Source organism: Theobroma cacao, chromosome 8, assembly GCF_053813885.1.
Source record: "Theobroma cacao isolate CCN51 chromosome 8, ASM5381388v1, whole genome shotgun sequence".
Taxonomy (NCBI): domain Eukaryota; kingdom Viridiplantae; phylum Streptophyta; class Magnoliopsida; order Malvales; family Malvaceae; genus Theobroma; species Theobroma cacao.
In genome coordinates, this window is record NC_142646.1 from 4,704,745 (window position 1) to 4,722,435 (window position 17,691).

A 17,691-nucleotide genomic window follows, 5' to 3' on the forward strand; every position below is an offset into this window, starting at 1 on the left:
CAGATAACACAGAATTTCCCATCAACAACAAGTTTTAGCTCACCTAGCTAAGAAAAACAAAAAGTAACAAACCAAAGCCTTTGCTACCGAATCCCAAATCCCGATGGCCGGAAACGTCAAGTCTTTCTTCTTTGTCCTCGTTCTTCTTCTATCATCGTTGCTTTTCACTTCTGAGGCTCGTCCTCTCAATGATGCAGAGCCGGGCGCAGGCAGCTCTATAACCAAGGAGATCGAAGTTTTCTTGGATGGTTTGAACCTTGAAGGAATCAAGACCGGAGGTCCAAGTCCAGGAGGAAATGGTCATGCATTTACTAATGCTTTCACCTACTCAGGTCCAAGTCCCGGTGGCGGTGGACATTAAGCTAGCGTCTCTTATGCAAAGCCTGCAACCGCTCTAATGATTCTTTGGCGTCTTCATTAAAACGAATTCATTATTAATATTTTTATTTGTTTTGTTCAATTTTGTTAGCTATCATTGCTATTGTGGTCATTCTTTTGTAATGTCTTCAGTATGTTTAGGGGTGTTGCAGGCAATTAGTAGCAATTCTTTGTGGGGTTAATAAGTCGATAGCGAGTCCGCCATGTCTAACTTTTTGTGGTTCTGAGATCTGTACGACAGTTTTGCTATTCTTCATTCAATTATTAATTTTATTCGTGGTAAAAACTTTCCTTTTTTATTTACTTTCCAAACTCTGTCGCTGTGAGAGAGAAAAGAGAGACATTTTGCCGTGCAATGATATCTTCCAAAGGAACTCTGCATGCGGAAAATTACAGTGGCCGAGGCACAATGAATTATTAACTTTCTGCACTGTGCACGAGCGGTTAACTCTTTCATATAATGTCATTCGGGAATTTGTCATCAATTGCCCGATCAATATGTTTCGAATCAACCAAGATACGGAGCCACCTAAAATATACAAATGCCTGCATTTACCTCAATTAATCTATGAACATGCAGCTTATTCAACGTTCGACACTGTAGATGTTTAATTTTTGCCACTGATGAAAGAGCAAAAATCATGCAGGTTTGCCGAAGTAAGGGAGAATCTAAGCAGAGAGAGTAAGACTGCTTCCGAGCGGGTGCGGACTGTGGACCATAACTATGCTTGGTAGCTGCTTCCGTATTGTTCAGTCAGAGTGCATACCAGAAAAAGACATCGAGAAACCCAACCTGCACTACTCATGTAAGTTAGCTATTATCTTTTGCATATGGCCCTAATCGTGATCATAATTGTTTAAAGTTTGAAGCAGAGCCTACTCAGGATCAAAACATTCTCACTTGAATTTTATGGAGAGAACCGAATATTCTTGATATTTGCGTGCCTATGTATATTAGTTAGTTAGTTAGTTAGTTAGATTGTAGGATTGTTTACATTGTCAAAAAATATACATAAATTCTTTATTTTGTCACTTCAAATATTAGTAAGTAGCATTTAATTTATTATGTAATTGAGACAATTAAAGGGGGCGTAAGGGGTTAATGATCAAAGCCCAGTGGGAGTTGTTTTGGGCCTAAAAGCCCAAATTTAGATTTGCCACAGGCGGACAGCAAATTATCTCGTAACTGTTAAGCGCCGCATGTTGTTACCCCACAGCCTTACAATTTACATAGGCCAAGGAAAAATTTTATACAGTAAAAAAGCCCAAGAAAAGTAGAAAATTTCCCCAATTTGAATTTATTCTATCCTCACCGGAAATAATAATTCACGGTTAAAGACCGAATAAGAAAGATAAAAGGAACCACCCATAACGGCCAATAACCCGATAATTAAAACCCGTGCACCGAAATCCCTCCCTTCCCCACCCCCAAAATGGGAAGCTCAAACACTGCCTTGAACGACGACGACGATTCGGCCACCGAGTCCGACAACGACACCGCCACCAAGACCGACTCCGATTCCGACACCGACTCCGAAACGGAAACTGATGAGGAATTCCGTAAGCGCTACGATACCGGCCCTTTCAGAGAAGGCGAAAAAGTCCTCGCTTTCCATAACCTGCGCATTTACGAAGCCAAAGTAAAAAATAACTTCTTTCCTTTCTCTTCCTTTCTTTTCCTGTACCCGATTAAAAGTTTACACTTTACTCATCGCTTTGCTTGGCAGGTCTTAAAATTTGATAACCGGAGCAACGGCTGGCATTATTTCGTTCATTATCTTGTAAGTATAAAAATTTTAAATCTTCATTTCATTTCACATTTTTCACTTAAAATTGATGATGTGGTTATCAATTTGTTTGTTTTGCAGGGGTGGAATAAAAAGTAAGTGCATTTTCTTCTCTGGTGAAATTACGATATATATTTTTTATTTTAATTTAAATTGTTGAGATTTGTTTCCTTTTACAGCTGGGATGAATGGGTAGCTGTGGATAGGTTAATGAAATTTACAGAAGAAAATCGACAGAAACAGGAAGCGCTTAACAAGACACTGGCGGAAGAAAAGAAGGTTGAATTTCATACCTCTAAGAGAGGAACTGGGCGTGTGTTTCATTTTAAACTGAAACACCCCAAAGGTTAATTCTAATTTTTTTGTATGTCAAATGAAATAAACTGTCTCATTAATCTGTTTCCAGGGGTTTTAACACATCTTTGTCTTTGCAGGTGGTAGGGGGAAAAAGCGAAAGAACGATTCTATTAGCAAGGTTTTCCCATGTGTCTCTATATGAATACCTTCCCTTGTTTCTTCTATGCCGTGTCTGTTGATTCATTTGGTTGGAATTTCGTTAATTGATTTTCATTGGGAAATATGTTATTAGCAAAACAAGCTAACGACATCCTTTACAGGATGCTCAAATAGTTAAAATTTTGAACTTTCATTGTGGAGGTTTCATGTTCAACTTAGTCCCTAGGTTTTTATTTATCAAGAAGGAAATTTCCTTTGGTTGGAAACTTCGTTAATTAATACTTGTTGGGAAAATATTAGTAGCAAAATAAGCTAACAACATTCTTGACAGTACATGCAACCAGTTAGAATTATGAGCTTTATTGTGGATGTTTCTTGTTCAACATCTTCTGTTGATTTTCATTTATCAAAAAGGTAAAAGAAGAATAAAATCTTAGTTTTTTGATTGTCAACTTTTAGTAGAAGAGTGCTGAACCTTCTGAGGAGCTTGTGAACATCCCATGTGTCTTTATATAATTGCCTTGGCATGTTTCTATGCTTTGTCTGTTGATTCATTTGGTTGGAAATTTTGTTAGTTGATATTCGTTGTGAAACTATGTTAGTAGCAAAATAAACTAAAGACATCCTTGACAGGACGGCAAACAGTTAGAATTTTGAACTTTCATTGAAGAGGTTTCTTGTTCAACTTAGTCTGTTGATTTTTAGTTATCGAAAGCAAAAAAAAAAGAACAAAACTTACCACTTGTTTTCAACTTTTAGGAGAAGAGTGCTGTACCTTCAGAAAAGATTGTGAGCATTCAACTTCCACTAACTCTGAGGAAGCAACTAGTTAATGATTGTGAATTTATTACTCATTTGGGAAAGGTATCTATATCCTCATAGTTTGGATTTTTCTGCATTTTTCCTTTTGTTTCCATTTAGAGCCTTTCTTTTGCAGTGTTAATTATGGCTGATCATCAAAAGTTGATTGATATCTTCTGTTGCAGCTTGTTAAACTTCCACGTATTCCAACTGTGGAAGACATATTGAAGATGTATCTTGATTACAGATCTAAGAAAGATGGCACGTAAGTTCTTGCCCTGCCCTGTTGTCATCTTTTTACCTTGACTTGCAGCATTCATGTTACTGCAACTCAGCCAGCTCCTGTAATGGTCAGCTAGATGGAAAACTGTTTATTAACTCAAAAATATATTGTGATCTTATTCTTTGGAAAGGGAAGTCTTTTATTATTTCTAAAAAAAAGGTCATTCATCTACCTTCCTACAAAAATTTTAAGATTGTTAACAGCATGTAATAGTTTGAAATTATCTATTTTTGCACCGTTCACCCAAATTTTTAATGTGCAATGATTTTGGTAATTTTGTTTCTTCATATTTTTTCCACAAAATCTGTTCTAGTGTTTGACTTCCTTGATATATTGTTAACACAATCTTTCATTAATTTAAATGCTGTTTTAGTTAGTTTTGAACCATGCTTTAGAGAAAAGTTGAAGCACTCTTGTGCACCACATATCATCAAGTAACTGTTTCATGACCTGGATGGTCCAAAAAATCTGCATGGCATTATTGGCATTCACCTTGAAATACCGTTATGATAAAACATACTAGGAAAGCAATCTGAGCAGGCTTATTAATGCAAAATACTTGGATTTATTCATGCCATTTATTAGATTGCTAGTTTTAGGCTTTTAGCCTTTTTGGCCTGGACCGTAAAAGGATACTGCAGAATTATCCAAGTGGAAGTTGGGAAAAGTCGTTGAAATGTGAGAAAAAAAAAAAGGTAGGATGGGGCTTGGGATTTGGGAATGAGAATACCTTTCTGAGTTATGAGTGAAGTGCATCCTATCTTTACTCTTAATTAATGCCTTTGAATTTTGATAAATTAATTTAATTTTGTTGAGTATTGATTTCTATTTTCTTGGCTAGATATTTTTAGTTTTCTAATAGTTAACATGAAAAAAGTAATGCATGTAGCGTAACAGATTCAGTTCAAGAAATTTTTAAAGGGATACGTGTTTACTTTAACAAAGCATTGCCCGTGATGCTTTTGTACAAAAGTGAGCGTCAACAATATGATGATACCATTACAGAGGACATCTGTCCATCCACAGTATATGGTGCCGAACATCTGCTGCGTCTCTTTGGTATGTTCATCCTTCTCTGTTAGAAAAGTGACTAACTTTCACAAAGAAACATCATGCACTTTAATAGTACATATAGACAGGAATTGTACTTGCTAATTCAGAAATCTTTCCCTACTATGACAATTCTTTGTAATTTGAGCTGAAGCTTGGAAGAGTAAACCAAACAATTCTTTCAGACTCTGGCATTTTTCAGATGATATTAGAGAATATACCAAATAATTTATCACATTTTGAGGATTGTATGCATCTTTTGTTGAAAAGGTTGAATACTTATACTTCTTACAAAATATCCTCCACTATATTTAGTTTCCTTGCAAGCAAATTAACCATTCATCTGAGTATAATGTGGTGCTATAACTTTTTTGTGGGGTTCAATGTATGCTATAATGTTATACACATGGTTATGTGCTAATAAATCTTGCCTTTGACAAACTGTTCTGGGCTCATCTTTCCATCTGTTGGCATGTCTAATTATGGCGTGCATGTGTATTGCAATTATTGCAGCTTATGCCTGGTATTTTCAGTAAATTTTTTATTATAATGCTAGTCCCGAAACTGTAAAGAATTTTGTCATGCAAAAGGCTTCGTATTACGAAGTTGATTCTGCTAACTTACTGTCTGGTATTTGCAGTCAAGTTGCCTGAATTATTGGTGCGTGCAGACATTGAAGAGGAGACATTGTTGGAGTTGCAGCAAAAATTAGTCGACTTTCTCAAGTGTGAACTCTACCTTTATTCTGGTTATTTAGCTCTTCAAAGAACTGGTGTTCTGTCATGTGTCTCTTTCCTTTTTCTTTCGCTGCGGGAAGTCCACCCACTATTGGGGTCAAGCCCCGGGTTCCTTTCCTTTCGACCAATTTCTAAGAAATCTATTATTCCAAGTTCCAACTCAAGTTGATGTCAAAAGTCAATGTTGTTTGTTATCTTTGAACTACAAGGCCAAGTCTAGTTTGGAAATTATCATTTCGTCTACATTTATAGGGGTCTTTACGCCTAAGTATTTCCTTTGAAGCGCACTATTCTTGCATAACCCAGTTGATCCGTTAATCTTCCTTTCAAATGATGACATTTTCTTATTATCAAACTCTGCTGATAGGTCTAGATGATGTCTTCTCATTGCAGGTTCCTGCAGAAGAATCAGAATACATTATTTCTCTCCACTTACCATGTTGCAGAAGATGTTGAGACGAGCACCAATAAACAAGATAATTAAATTCAGACCCGTTTGCCAACCCTTTGTACATACACCAAAGAGTGGTTGGTAGATCCTTCCTACTATTAAATCTACCCTCTTATATAGGCTAGAAATTTTTTTTGAAAATTGAGATGTTTGTATTGCCTTTAAGAACAGTTTGTATGTATAAAGTTGTACGAGATTCTACAGTTAAAGCTCATTTGCTTGTCCTGTCGATTGAGTTGTGTAGAGAACGTGGACGAAGTATGTTGGCCGTGCTAAATTGCCTGACAAACTATTGAAGCTTATTTCGCGTTTTACTGTTTAGTTCAATAAACTGGTATTAAATCAAGTGAAATCTAGAAACATACTACAATCTTTTCCACTAAGTATAACCTTATAACAACTAAAACTGTAGCACTGAAGTGCAGTTTCCCCTCAATTTATTCCGTTCACATTTTAACCTGTTTATTTTAAAACGTGGGGTGAGAATACTTTTGTGCGGTATCTTTTCCTTGTAGACCGGTTGAAAGGAAAGAAATGACCAACTCTGGTTTCTTCGAGATTATCAAGTTTGTCTCAAAGTTGAATGTAATGAGCTTTTTGGCTGAAGATTTTGACAGCCGGGTCTTTTTAAGCTGCTTAATGGCAAAGCCTAACCGTCTCCTGCATTACCTTCCACCATGAAGCTCCACATGAGTTCCCTATGTTTTTCAGTTGTTTTGTCTTTGATATTATTACCTCCATTGTCATCTGCAACATATCAAAAATTGAGCGGAGGATCATCTCTTTCCGTGGAGAATCCCAGCGATATTTTAGTGTCACCAAATGGCACTTTCTCAGCTGGCTTTTTCCCTGTTGGCGACAATGCTTATGCTTTTGCAATATGGTTCAGCAAACCAACTTGCGTTGTTCATAACTGCACCGTCGTTTGGATGGCCAATCGTGACCAACCAGTTAACGGAAGGCGCTCAAAGCTGTCGCTGTTAGGAACCGGTAACGTTATCCTAACTGATGCTGCTCAGCTCAATGTTTGGGCCACAGACACCGCTTCGCTGTCCCCGGTGCAGTTGCAGGTCAATGACTACGGTAATCTTCTTCTGAGTAATTCCCAGGGTACTATTTTATGGCAGAGCTTTGATTCCCCTACAGATACCCTTCTTCCTCTACAATCACTCACCAGATACACAGCACTTGTCTCGAAAAGAAGAAAAGCCAACTATTCCTCTGGTTTCTTTAAGCTGTTTTTCGATGATGATAATGTTCTCCGTCTCCTTTTTGATGGTCCTGATATTTCAAGCGTTTATTGGCCTGGTTCGTGGCTTGTTAGCTGGGAAGCAGGAAGATCCACATACAACAGTAGCAGAAATGCGATGATCGACTCCCTAGGCAATTTTAGTTCAAGTGATGACTTAATTTTTAGGTCTGCGGATTATGGTGCAAGTTGGATCCAGAGAAGATTGACCATTGATGTTGATGGTAACCTTCGATTGTACAGCAGAGAAGAAAGGGATGAAACATGGGTTGTTTCATGGCAAGCTATAAGTCAGCCATGCACGATTCATGGCCTTTGTGGGGAAAATAGTCTCTGTGGCTACGCTCCGAGTACTGGGAGGAAATGCTCTTGCCCTGAAGGATACAAGGTGAAGAACCAAACAGATTGGTCTTATGGTTGTAAACCAGAATTCGACGTTTCCGTCAATGCTAGTGAGTTTAGTTTTATCCATCTTCGTAATGCTGAATTTTATGGCTATGATATTTCAAGTTTTAACAATAAAACCTTAAAGGAGTGTGAAGCTATATGCTTGCAGACGGTCAACTGTAAAGGTTTTCAATATAAATTCAATGGTAATGGTTTCTATAGTTGTTTCCCTAAGGGGCAATTGCGTAATGGGCAGCAAACACCTGGCTTCGATGGAGATATCTATATAAAGCTGCCCAAAGCATATATCTCGTACAACAACAAAAAGCCTTTCAAGGCAATCAGTTTAGATTGCCCCAGAAATGATACTATTATGCTGGAAAGAAGTTATGCTAAGAGCCTAGAAAATGGGATAGTGAAGTTTATGCTCTGGTTTGCAAGTGCATTGGGAGGAGTTGAGATTATTTCCATCATTTTGGTTTGGTGGTTAACTAGTGCCAGTCAAGAGAAGAATATTGTAGCTCAACAAGGCTACCTTCTCGCAGCAGCTGGGTTCAAGAGATTCACATATGACGAGCTAAAAGAGGCAACGCAAAACTTCAATGAAGAAATTGGAAGAGGAGGGGTAGGTACTGTGTACAAAGGCATGCTACCTGATGGTAGAGTTGCTGCAGTCAAGCGACTGAATGAAGCAAATCAAGGAGAAGCTGAGTTCCTTGCAGAAGTAAACACCATCGGGAAGCTTAATCACATGAACTTGATTGAAATGTGGGGATTTTGCGCAGAGAAAAAGCACAGGCTCCTAGTTTATGAGTACATGGAGCATGGATCCTTAGCAGAAAACCTCTCTTCCCATGAACTTGACTGGCAAAAGAGGTATGCTATCGCCTTGGGCACTGCAAAAGGCCTAGCTTACCTACATGATGAGTGCTTGGAGTGGGTCTTGCATTGTGATGTAAAGCCCCCAAACATACTTCTGGACTCCGGCTACCAACCCAAGGTGTCGGATTTCGGCCTATCTAAGCTCCTTGACAGAGGTAAGCTTTACAATTCTAGCTTCTCAAAGATTAGAGGAACTCGAGGATACATGGCTCCGGAGTGGGTTTTCAACCGTCCCATTACATCCAAAGTAGATGTTTACAGCTACGGCATCGTTGTGTTGGAAATGGTGACGGGATTGAGCCCAACAAAAGGGATCCAGTTCGTACATAGTATTGCTGAAAGGGAGATGGAATACAGGTCAGTAAATTGGGTCAAGGAAAAGAAGAAAGAATCAAATTCAATGGAATCGTGGATAACAGAAATAGTAGACCCCATGTTGGAAGGCAATTATGACGATCAAAAGATGGAAACTCTGGTTGAAGTGGCTCTTCATTGCGTCCAGGAAGACAGAGATGCAAGGCCCACCATGAGTCAAGTGGTCGAGAGGCTTCTTCATCACAGAGAAAATGAAAACTAGCAGCACTTTATTTGCAAATCCTTGCATTAGTTTAGTGCCCATAACCATTAGCGGTAATCCAGGAATAATTGAAGCTGCTACACCTATTTTCAGCATTCAGTTAGTGTAATTTTCCGATTCTGCATGTTCGAACGTCAAGTTCTTTTCTTCAAATGCAGGAACTTATTGCTATTATAGTCTTTATTTCTCTGTTAACAAGTTGTTGATTCCATACGTATAACTTAAATAAATAAATCATTGTCTTAGATTTTTATTTATCTTTCTCCGTAATTTTTATTAGATATTTTTATCAATAATAAGTGTAAATTACATTAGAATAAACAAATAAAAGGCTGTTTTTTAAAATAAAGAGAAGTATGAATTTTTAGTAATTGGATTAAAATGGGTTAAGGCGTAAAGTGAACCATGATTAGACTTTTTAAATTTTGATTGATACTGTAATTTAATTAAATTAATATATTATTATTTAATAAGAACACTCGACGCTTGGTATAATTGTAATTGATTAAATAATAAATTATTTCCATTTGAAAGAGTTAAAATAGTTGCATTTTTCAGCATGTTGTTAGACTCGACTCCTCAAGTTTAAATACGGAGTGGTGCAAGAATGATAGCCAAAGAGGTTGGCAGAGCTTTGAAAAAGAAAAGTCTCGCTACTTATGTAACTCGGTGGGTTAAGTGGCAACCACTAGACATGAGTTACTCTATTATTAATACAGATGGGGTTGTCAAGTCTAGTTGGGAATGTGCTTCTGCAAGTAGATTCATACGTAATAGTGAAAGAGAATGGCTTGGTAGATACATATCCAGCATTGGTGTAACGGATAGTTTGATGGCAGAGCTTTGGGGCATTAGGGTAGGTTTTTTGGCCAAATCCATGGATCTAAATCAAATTGTTATTTAACTTGATATTACTTTGATTGTGCATTTCTTGAAGACAGGAGTGGAAGCTTCTCATCCATACTCTACTCTCATTCAAGGTTCTATTTCTTTGACTTAGAAAGGGTGGGTTAAAAAAATCCGTTGTATCCTCAGAGAATGCAATCAATGTGTTGATTTTCTCAAGAATTTAGTTCAAGATTGTAAACTTGGAACGAGAGTGCTATATACTCCTCTTTTGGACCTTATTCCTCTCTTGGAGAATGATAAATTCAGAGTTCCTTGTATATGGATGTAAATAGGTCGTTTTTCAATATTTTATGTAAAAAAATTTTAAATTAAATTTTTTAATTAAATAATTGTTAAGTAATTATTAATTGTGTCGAGAGATTTGCCTCTACAAATACACAAATATATGTTTGGACGGGGACAGCCATAGAAAATAGATATTTAATTGTTTTTATATTAGGACTCTTTTGGTTCAGAAGGATAAGAAAACAACATCCATATCCTTTTTCTCTAATGTTTCTTCAAACTTTTTCTATACTATTTGACTACTGAAAAATCTATACAAATTTGATAATTTTGTTATACATCTCAAATATTCGAAAAATTTATTTAATTAATTAAAAATACAACCAATTACAAATTTCATTATATTTTCATAATTTATCATTTATAACTCTTTCGTACACTAACAATAAAAAAATAAAATCTTAAAAGCAATAATTACTAATAAACATCTGGAAGCCATTCTATTATTCTCCATTTTGCAATGTTGTGTTCTAACAATTCCAAGAATCTATCTATAACATACTTAAAAGGAAGCTCCTCTTCTAAACACGTGAAAAATATAGAAAAAAAAAATAGAAAAAGAGAAAAAAAACAAATAAAAAGGGATCGTGTGCAATCGCACGGGTCATAATCTAATAACATACTTAAAAAGAAACTTCAAATGGGCTACTTCTTCTAGCCACGTGGAAAGTATAAGAAAAAAGAAAAAAAAAGAGAAAGAAAAAAGCAAATAAAAAGAGGCTCGCGTGTAACACACATGCCATAGTCTAGTAACAGTAAGCAATGTTTTGTTTTCCATTTTAACGGCTGATCTGAAATTGTCTGGTGATGGGTCACGATAGTCACAACTAAGGAAGCAAACTGAACCGCCCATAGGCTTCACAAAATGGGTCTTTCCTTTCCTTTTTACTGGTTTTGTCTTTTCTGGGTTCAATTTCTAGTCCGAACTGATTTTCTATGTACCTATGTCATAAATACTGGTATTCATTTTCTTTTCTCTCTTTAAAAATGCTTCAATTTATATAGCTCCCATGGAAAATAGATATCAACATTCAACAACCAAAAAAATGAAGCATATTCTTCGCTAAAATCATAAGCGTATTAGCAGATATATAACATTTTTTTTTTTGAATGGCAAGTGATCATAAAAACAAAGCCAGAAAAGGCAATGCAAAGAAACTGCCAAGAACAATTCAAAAGAATGACTTACAGGAAAGCCACAACAGAAAAAGAGAAAAATTTCAAACTAAACCTAGGTAATCACGAATCCAACAAAGTGAACAGAAAAGAGACAAAGCATCTTCATTTTCCAGAACATATCAAAGGATTAGAACAAACTCGAAAAACAATTGAACCTGATAGCCCCAGCTTTTGCAAGCCCGTCAGCCAAAGCGTTTGCTTCTCTGTTAATGTGAGTGAAAGTAAGATCCTTGAAGCTTGTTTTGAACGCTTCAATACTGTTGGATAAAAGCTTCATGCGCCACGGAACCGAGTTATGGTCAGATGCCCAAGTGATGGCATTTTTGGAGTCACTTTCAACATGAAGAGTGCTAGAGGCCCAAGGTGAAGAAAAGAAGAAGGAGAGACCCTCTTTGATAGCAAGAAACTCAGCGTAGTTGGAGTCCTCCATGCCAATGGGAGTAGAAAAAACCCCTTTAATGAAACTTTCATGATCTCTAATGGCACCCCTAATACCTGCAGGCCCTGGTTTCCCAAGGGCTGAACCATCGACATTCAGCTTAAAAGAACCTGTTGGTGGTCTCATCCAATTGCAGACGACTTTTGTTTTGCATTTCCTACTATTGATGCAGATTCTACTAGGTTCAAAAAGGAAGTGAGAAGCTGGAATGTGGTTAGGTGGCCATTTGCCCTTACACCAATGGGCTAACCTGACAAGGATAATGTCTTGCAACTGATTCACATCAAGGTGTTTACCTTGGAAGAGGATTTCATTTCTACAAAGCCAAATTGACCATAAGGTAGAGAAGAAAAGCATGTGCCATATTTCAGGAGAACCGTAGGGTGGTTTATTGTTCTGCCAAGAAACAAAGAAACTAGTGGCATCACCTGGGTGAACCCAGCTAAGTCCCCAGAGGCTGCAATTATGCATCCAGATGTTCCAGGCAACCGAGCAAGTGAAGAAAAGATGAGAAGAGGTCTCAAGTTCAGCATTGCAAAGAGTGCAAAAGGAAGTATTAATATCAATCAAACCCCTTTTGAAGAGTTCATGCTTGACAGCGACTTTTCCGAGGAGGACTTGCCATGTGAAGACTTCGATTTTTGGAGGGGCATGTCCCTTCCAAAGCTGCCTCCAATGGGGTTGGGAAGCCCAGATGTTCGACTGGCAATGGATGACAAATGATGAAGGCGTGTAAGTACCACTAGTCGATTTCTTCCAAATGGCTTTATCAGGAGCAGAATGATGGCGCTGGATTGATTTGATGACATCCAAGAAATTGCTCCACTGACTAAGTTCCCAATTAAATGGGTTACGCCTTAGCTGAATATTCCATCTCCAACATATTTTGGGATCAGATGCAGTACCGTTGCCATTCTTGATATTTCTTTTTTTTTTTCCTTTACTTTGCTTGGATTTAAATTGCAGATATAAATTTTCAAAGGCGTGGGGACGATAGTCATAATTGACCGTATTATATTTTCTATTCAGATTACTTTGTAGAAAATAGATTAAATGTAAGAACAAATTGAAGGGTGCTAGGTTTACGCCTTATCAAAATACTCTATATATACTGTGGAATGCTGTGTTGTATTTATGGTATGAACTTGGTCTTTATTTAAAAAAATTACACTGACATGGACTTTATACCATACATATGAACTCCACATCTTTTACCCTTTTCTCTTTTTTTATTTCAAGCTTCCCTTGCTTCTAATTAATCGTTTTCTCCTTGATCTCCAAGCATTTTTCTCTTTAAATATCTTTATTCTAAAAATTAAAAAGATACATAATATTAAAATAGAAACATTTAATTCAGTAATTGAATACATGCAATGCAAGTCTTGGACTCCTTTGAAGAGGTAAGATTGCAAAACACATACTATAATTTTAAATCTTCCTTATGAAAATTGTAAGTTAGCAGACGTTAATAAATGTGTTTTTTATATGCTGCATGTATCTATATCAGTAAGTAACTATATTCTATATATTGTATACATGCACTGATTCAACTTATTAATTTTGCAAATGATATCGAAATTATACATTAAATTACCCCATAATCGCGACTAATAATGTGTTTGTGAGCCAATAAAAAGCATGCCATGTGTAAGAGCACACGGAATACTAAACTACACTTATTATCAATTAAACTCCGCACAATCAATTGCTTGATTTTTCATAAGAGAAAAAAAAAGATGTATTATTATAAAGTTTTTCAATTCCTACTGAAAATTTCTTTCAATATTTTTCGTTATGTTGAAACTGATTCTTTTTAACTTTGCCTGCACTAATATTTGTGTATTAGAAAAGAGAAAATCCATCAGTCAAATCGTTAAAGTCTCCAAGCATGTAAATCCGTGCATAAAATAGACGTTTTAGCAAGTGTAACCAACCTATCAATATTAAGTACTAGAATACTATGGTAGCTTGTAACTCCTATTGAATTATAAGTATTTGTTATTGTTGCGGAGCACCACCTACTATCTCTGACAATGCTAGAAATTTACATTAATAAGCAGCCTGGTTTATTGAATTTGCACCATTTTCTCTCTGTGGATCACTTGATGTTAATAAATTAATAAAATATTGTTGTGTTTAATTGATGGTCCCTAAACGAGGATGCATTCAGACGGTCTGAGTGTCGGTGGTTGTATCATGACCACTTTTCCTCTCTTTTCTCATAAATGGTTTTCTTAAGAGTCAATGGCTTTTGTCTTCTGGTGTCGGCCTTCACAAAATGAACAGTAAGTTAAGCTTTAATATAATTCTGAATATAGAAATTCAGAGTAGAAGTACGTATTGGGCTATTTTCATAGGAATTTGATGACACAAGGCAGTCATGTCTTCTACAATTTCATCCTAGGAAACCCTTTTGACAAATCAGATAGCAGAACCAATTTTCCCGTCAAATCGCTTGCCACGCTAACAAATTGAATTTAAATTGCTCTGGGTGGGTAAGTCCGTTTCCTGTCAGCCGCCCTGGAATAGAGCTCTTCACTCTCTAGTCTCTCCGTTTACATTCACTCACATGAAATCTGCACACATTTCTCTGCCTTCTTAGTTTCCAAGCCTTTCCCTGCCTTCAATCGTCACTAAGTTCATGGCCACACCATTGATCCTACTCGTTTTCTCTTTGGCTTTATATTGTCCACTTTCATCTTCATCCTCTGATGGTCTATGGGTAGGCTCATCTCTGTCGGTGGAGACTGCAGGTGATGTCTTGACTTCACCTAATGGCACTTTTAGTGCTGGGTTCCACCCCGTTGGCCAGAATGCTTATTCCTTTGCGATTTGGTTCAACAAACCATCTTGCAGTGCTAACAGTTGCACCATAGTTTGGATGGCAAATCGGGACCAACCAGTCAATGGTAGATACTCAAAGCTCTGTCTACTGAAATCAGGTAATCTTGTTTTAAAAGATGCGGGTCGTATCCCTGTTTGGGAAACGAAAACCGTCTCGCAGTCCCCTACCCATTTAAAACTGGAAGATGGCGGCAATCTCGTCTTGCGGAACTTGGAAGGCAATATTTTGTGGCAAAGCTACGATTCACCCACGGATACTCTGCTTCCTCTTCAACCATTCAATGAGTACACAAAGCTCATCTCATCAAGAAGCCAGGGAAACTACTCCTCGGGTTTTTTTCAGCTTTACTTCGACCCTGATAATGTCCTCTGCCTTGTGTACGATGGTCTTGAGTTTTCAAGCGTTTACTGGCCAAGCCCATGGCTTTTGAGATGGGAAGCTGGCAGATCCACGTTCAATAATAGCAAAATTGCAGTTCTGGATTCTATGGGCAATTTTAGTTCAACTGACAATTTTACCTTCTTGTCAGCTGATTATGGCTCAAAGATTCCAAGAATGTTGAAGATGGATTTTGATGGCAATATTCGACTGTATAGTCTAAACCAGGATGGAGAAACTTGGGTTGTTTCATGGCAAGCCTTCCCTCAACCATGCATGGTTCATGGATGTTGTGGACCAAACAGCATATGCATTTATATTCCTAATTTTGGCAGGAAATGCTCTTGCCTTCCAGGTTATAAGATGACCAATCGTACTGATTGGTCTCTTGGCTGTAAGCCAGTATATCATCTTTCTTGTAACCAAACTGAGATTGGTTTCCTGAAGCTCCGCCATGTTGAATTCTATGGTTATGATTACAACATGTATCCTAATGTCACCTTAGAGGATTGCAAGAAAATATGCTCGCAGCTGTGCGATTGCAAAGGTTTCCAATTCAGATTTATTAAAGCCCATCAACCAGATGGTACATATTGTTATCCCAAGACGCAATTGTTGAATGGACATCGCCCACCAAATTTCAATGCTGATTTCTACGTGAAAGTGCCCAAGGCTACTGTCCCCTTTTACAGCAACATTGTTCAAGATTCCGAGTTAGAATGCTCCAACGAGTCTCAGACGCTGGAACGAAAATATTCCAAAAGGCGCGAAAATGAGTCATTAAAATTTGCCCTTTGGTCGGCCTGTGCAGTCGGAGGACTCGAGTTTCTTACCATTTTCTTCGTATGGTGTTTCTTGATTAGAACCCATGACAATTCAAGCCCAGTGGCAGGCTACCATCTCGCTACAACTGGCTTCAGAAAATTCAGCTATGCTGAGCTTAAAAAGGCGACAAATAGTTTCTCAGAAGAGATTGGAAGAGGTGCAGGAGGAATCGTGTACAAAGCCACACTATCCGATGGTCGAGTTGCAGCAATCAAGAGGCTCATTGACGCTAACCAAGGAGAAGCTGAATTCCTAGCAGAAGTAAACACCATTGGAAAGCTTAATCACATGAACTTAATAGAGATGTGGGGCTATTGTGCTGAGGGAAAGCTTAGGCTTTTGGTGTATGAGTACATGGAACATGGATCATTGGCAGAAAACCTCTCCTCTAAAACACTTGATTGGAAAAAGAGATTTGAGATTGCTGTGGGAACCGCAAGAGGCCTAGCTTATTTACACGAAGAATGTTTGGAGTGGGTTCTCCATTGCGACATAAAGCCTCAAAACATTCTCATAGACTCTAAATACCAGCCTAAAGTGTCAGATTTTGGCCTGTCTTGGCTGTTAAACAGAGGCGACGTTAAGTACTCAAAAGTCTCAAAAATCCGAGGAACCAGAGGCTACATGGCACCTGAGTGGGTGTTCAATCTGCCCATCACCTCCAAAGTTGATGTCTATAGCTATGGGATCGTTCTATTGGAGTTGGTGACTGGAAGAAGCCCCGCAATGCGAACCCATGTGACCGATGATGAAAATTCAAAAGCGCAAAGAACTTTAGTTTCATGGGTGAGAGAGCTCATGGCAAGAGCCCAAGAGACTGACGCTTGGAAGCATGAGATAATAGATCCCACGCTGGAGGAGATATATTGTGAGACTGAGATGCTAATTCTGGTTACCGTAGCGCTGCAATGTGTTCAGGAAGATAAAGACGTAAGACCGACCATGGGTGAAGTAGTTGAGATGCTCCTTCGTCACGAAAGCCATTGAACTACCAAGGGATTATCTCTTGCTAAACAAATCAGTGGGTAACAAAATCATAAATCTCTTTTAGGTCTACAAATAAATTATCTCAACTTCTTTCTTTTTTCCTTTATTGGCTCCATTATCGGGAGTAATGTCGGTTAATGTTAATCTCTAGTAGGAGTAACGTCCGTTCTCTCTACCGCCATGGACACTCTCAAAGAGGGCTTGCACGCCCTCTAGCTAGGGTGTGACCTAGGAAAGAGTTGTTGTGCATAGGTTAATGTATTCACCTGCTGTGTAACCAATCGGTAGATTGTATTATAATTTTCTTTAGGCCACTGAGTTGTATTTTAATTGAAGTTTATAATTTAGTTAAGAAAATTGTATAGAATACAAGAACATCAGTATCAAAAAAATCGAAATTAATTAAGTCAATTTGTTTAAAAAGAACATGATCAAAATAATACAAATGCCAACATGATCTTCTTTTAATATCAGGGTTGATTCATTTGCTAAGTCAATATCCTCTTCCCATAAAGAAGATGACATATATTTAAATATGGCTTTAGAGTTGATAGCGCATTAACCCGACATGTCTCATCCATGATTTTGTCTACTTATATATTTCTTTCTTCTGCCAAGTACAGATCCCTCAATTGTAAATGGCTGTCGATTTTTCAATCAGCAGGGGATCCATCGTCGTATTCCACTTCATTCAACAAGTCATCATTGTTCTCCGTTCTTCTCTCTGAACATACCAACAGCTACAATGCGCCTTAATTATTGTTTACTCGAATAGTTCCTTCCAGGAAGCGGGCGGCTAGCATAGA

At 37.6% G+C, this 17,691-nt stretch overlaps 3 protein-coding genes across 4 annotated transcripts; all 3 read left to right on the forward strand.

Annotated features, from left to right (window-relative positions):
* Positions 1–1,680: 1,680 nt before the first annotated feature.
* LOC18592048 (protein MRG1-like) lies at positions 1,681–6,242 on the forward strand. Of its 2 annotated transcripts, none has more exons than XM_018125667.2 (10): positions 1,681–2,018; positions 2,106–2,159; positions 2,247–2,260; positions 2,345–2,511; positions 2,600–2,640; positions 3,381–3,485; positions 3,608–3,687; positions 4,583–4,764; positions 5,396–5,480; positions 5,886–6,157. In XM_018125667.2, the coding sequence occupies exons 1-10, from the start codon at positions 1,812–1,814 to the stop codon at positions 5,974–5,976; spliced, it is 1,026 nt and encodes a 341-aa protein (XP_017981156.1). In that variant the 5' UTR covers positions 1,681–1,811; the 3' UTR covers positions 5,977–6,157. The 2 variants fall into 2 exon arrangements, with proteins under 2 accessions (XP_017981156.1, XP_007018592.1); XM_007018530.3 differs by having other exon boundaries at positions 1,683–2,018; positions 4,595–4,764; positions 5,886–6,242.
* A 390-nt stretch (positions 6,243–6,632) lies between these two features.
* On the forward strand, positions 6,633–9,038 carry LOC18592049 (putative receptor protein kinase ZmPK1). Its single transcript, XM_007018535.3, has one exon. The coding sequence runs from the start codon at positions 6,633–6,635 to the stop codon at positions 9,036–9,038; it is 2,406 nt and encodes an 801-aa protein (XP_007018597.2).
* A 5,108-nt stretch (positions 9,039–14,146) lies between these two features.
* LOC18592051 (putative receptor protein kinase ZmPK1) lies at positions 14,147–17,242 on the forward strand. Its single transcript, XM_007018537.3, has one exon. It carries the CDS (start codon positions 14,492–14,494, stop codon positions 16,883–16,885), a length of 2,394 nt encoding a protein of 797 aa, XP_007018599.2. The 5' UTR covers positions 14,147–14,491; the 3' UTR covers positions 16,886–17,242.
* Positions 17,243–17,691: the final 449 nt, after the last annotated feature.

Excerpts from the sequence above, each read along its gene's own strand:
- LOC18592048 (XM_018125667.2), top strand. The coding sequence starts at position 1,812 with ATGGGAAGCTCAAACACTGCCTTGAACGACGACGACGATTCGGCCACC. Across the intron at positions 3,486-3,607 it reads TTATTACTCATTTGGGAAAG|CTTGTTAAACTTCCACGTAT; the intron begins GTATCTATATCC and ends CTTCTGTTGCAG. Across the intron at positions 3,688-4,582 it reads AGATCTAAGAAAGATGGCAC|TAATGCATGTAGCGTAACAG; the intron begins GTAAGTTCTTGC and ends ACATGAAAAAAG.
- LOC18592049 (XM_007018535.3), top strand. The coding sequence starts at position 6,633 with ATGAGTTCCCTATGTTTTTCAGTTGTTTTGTCTTTGATATTATTACCT.
- LOC18592051 (XM_007018537.3), top strand. The coding sequence starts at position 14,492 with ATGGCCACACCATTGATCCTACTCGTTTTCTCTTTGGCTTTATATTGT.